This window comes from Myotis davidii, unplaced genomic scaffold, assembly GCF_000327345.1.
Source record: "Myotis davidii unplaced genomic scaffold, ASM32734v1 scaffold399, whole genome shotgun sequence".
NCBI lineage: Eukaryota > Metazoa > Chordata > Mammalia > Chiroptera > Vespertilionidae > Myotis > Myotis davidii.
This window is the reverse complement of record NW_006292094.1, coordinates 5,730,516-5,731,721: the sequence shown is the minus strand read 5'-3', so window position 1 is coordinate 5,731,721 and position 1,206 is coordinate 5,730,516. Positions and strand designations below refer to the sequence as shown.

Below are 1,206 nucleotides of genomic sequence, written 5' to 3'. Positions count from 1 at the left end.
GCTGACCGGAGGGCGGGAGCGCTCAGCCTGCGGCCCTGTCTGAGCTGTGACTTGTCTTTTCAGATCGGACGTCCATCGTCACGCCCCCTGAGGACCGCGTGGTGATCAAGGGGACCACGGCCACGCTGCGCTGCGGGGCCACACACGACCCCCGCGTCTCCCTCCGGTAGCTCCGTCCCCCCGTGGGCTCGGGAAGGGGTGCTGAGGCCAGAGGGAGAATGGCAGGGACTGGATTTCAGCCACAGGTCGTGGCGCCATGCGGTCTGGGCCCCGTCATTAGTCGCTCAGATCCCAGCTCCCACTCCGCCTGTGTCACTTACAGGGACGGTGTCCTCTCCCGGCCTCGGTGCGGCGCTCCTTTGTGGGTGCAGAGTGAGGGGGTGACGGGGAGAGGGCACCACAGTCTGTCGGGGTGAGGGGCAGGGTGGAGAGAGGGCCCGGGGGCTGGGCGGGTCTGGAGGGGTTGCAGTGCCGTCCCGTTGGAGCTCAGACTGGGAAGGTAATGACCCCGTGGGACCCAGCCGGCCAGCACGTGGCGCCAGCACAGGCCGCCGTGGCGAGCCTCTTCCCGGACTCGCGGCTGCAGAATGGGTTTCACTGTCAGACGCGGGCTAGAGCCTAAAGCCTAAATCCGCACAGACACACACCCTCCTGGCATTTGCACTCGGCCTGAGCCAGAGGCGTGCAGCCAGCGATGGGGCTTTCGGAAGCGCTCACCCAGCACGGGGGGTGGGGGCACATGCGCACATGTGGTTTAACTGGCTTCGGAGGCAGCTGACGTCTCGCTCGTCTCTGGCGGGTGTTTGGCAAACGGTGAACATGTGTTTGCGTGTGACCTGCTCTTTGTTCAGGAACTGGAGGCTTCTGCTCTGGGTTTTAGACAGTCGTTGCCCCTGTGCAGGCAGCACTTGTCCTTCGGGACTTTCCTGGGAATGACAGGAGCAGTGCTCGCAGCGACAGGTGTGACAGGTGTATGTCACAGTGCTCACAGCGACGGGTGTGACAGGTGTATGTCACAGTGCTCACAGCGACAGGTGTGACAGGTGTATGTCACAGTGCTCGTAGCGACAGGTGTGACAGGCGTGTGACATCCTTAGCGCTGCCACAGAGGCAGGAGAGACTGCCGCCTCCACTGCTGTGCTCGCCAGCCATGAGCCCGGCTTCTGGCTAAGCAGTGCTCCCCCTGTGGTGAGTGCGTGTCATAGC

The 1,206-nt window shown here is 63.9% G+C and overlaps 1 protein-coding gene across 1 annotated transcript in view; it reads left to right on the top strand.

Annotated features, from left to right (window-relative positions):
* The window catches only part of SDK1 (sidekick cell adhesion molecule 1), a 455,450-nt gene that overhangs the window by 242,960 nt on the left and 211,284 nt on the right, over positions 1-1,206 (top strand). Inside the window, exon 15 of the mRNA XM_015565152.1 lies at positions 64-166. Coding sequence (XP_015420638.1) covers positions 64-166 — 103 coding nt within the window. The remainder of the gene's footprint in view (positions 1-63; positions 167-1,206) is intronic.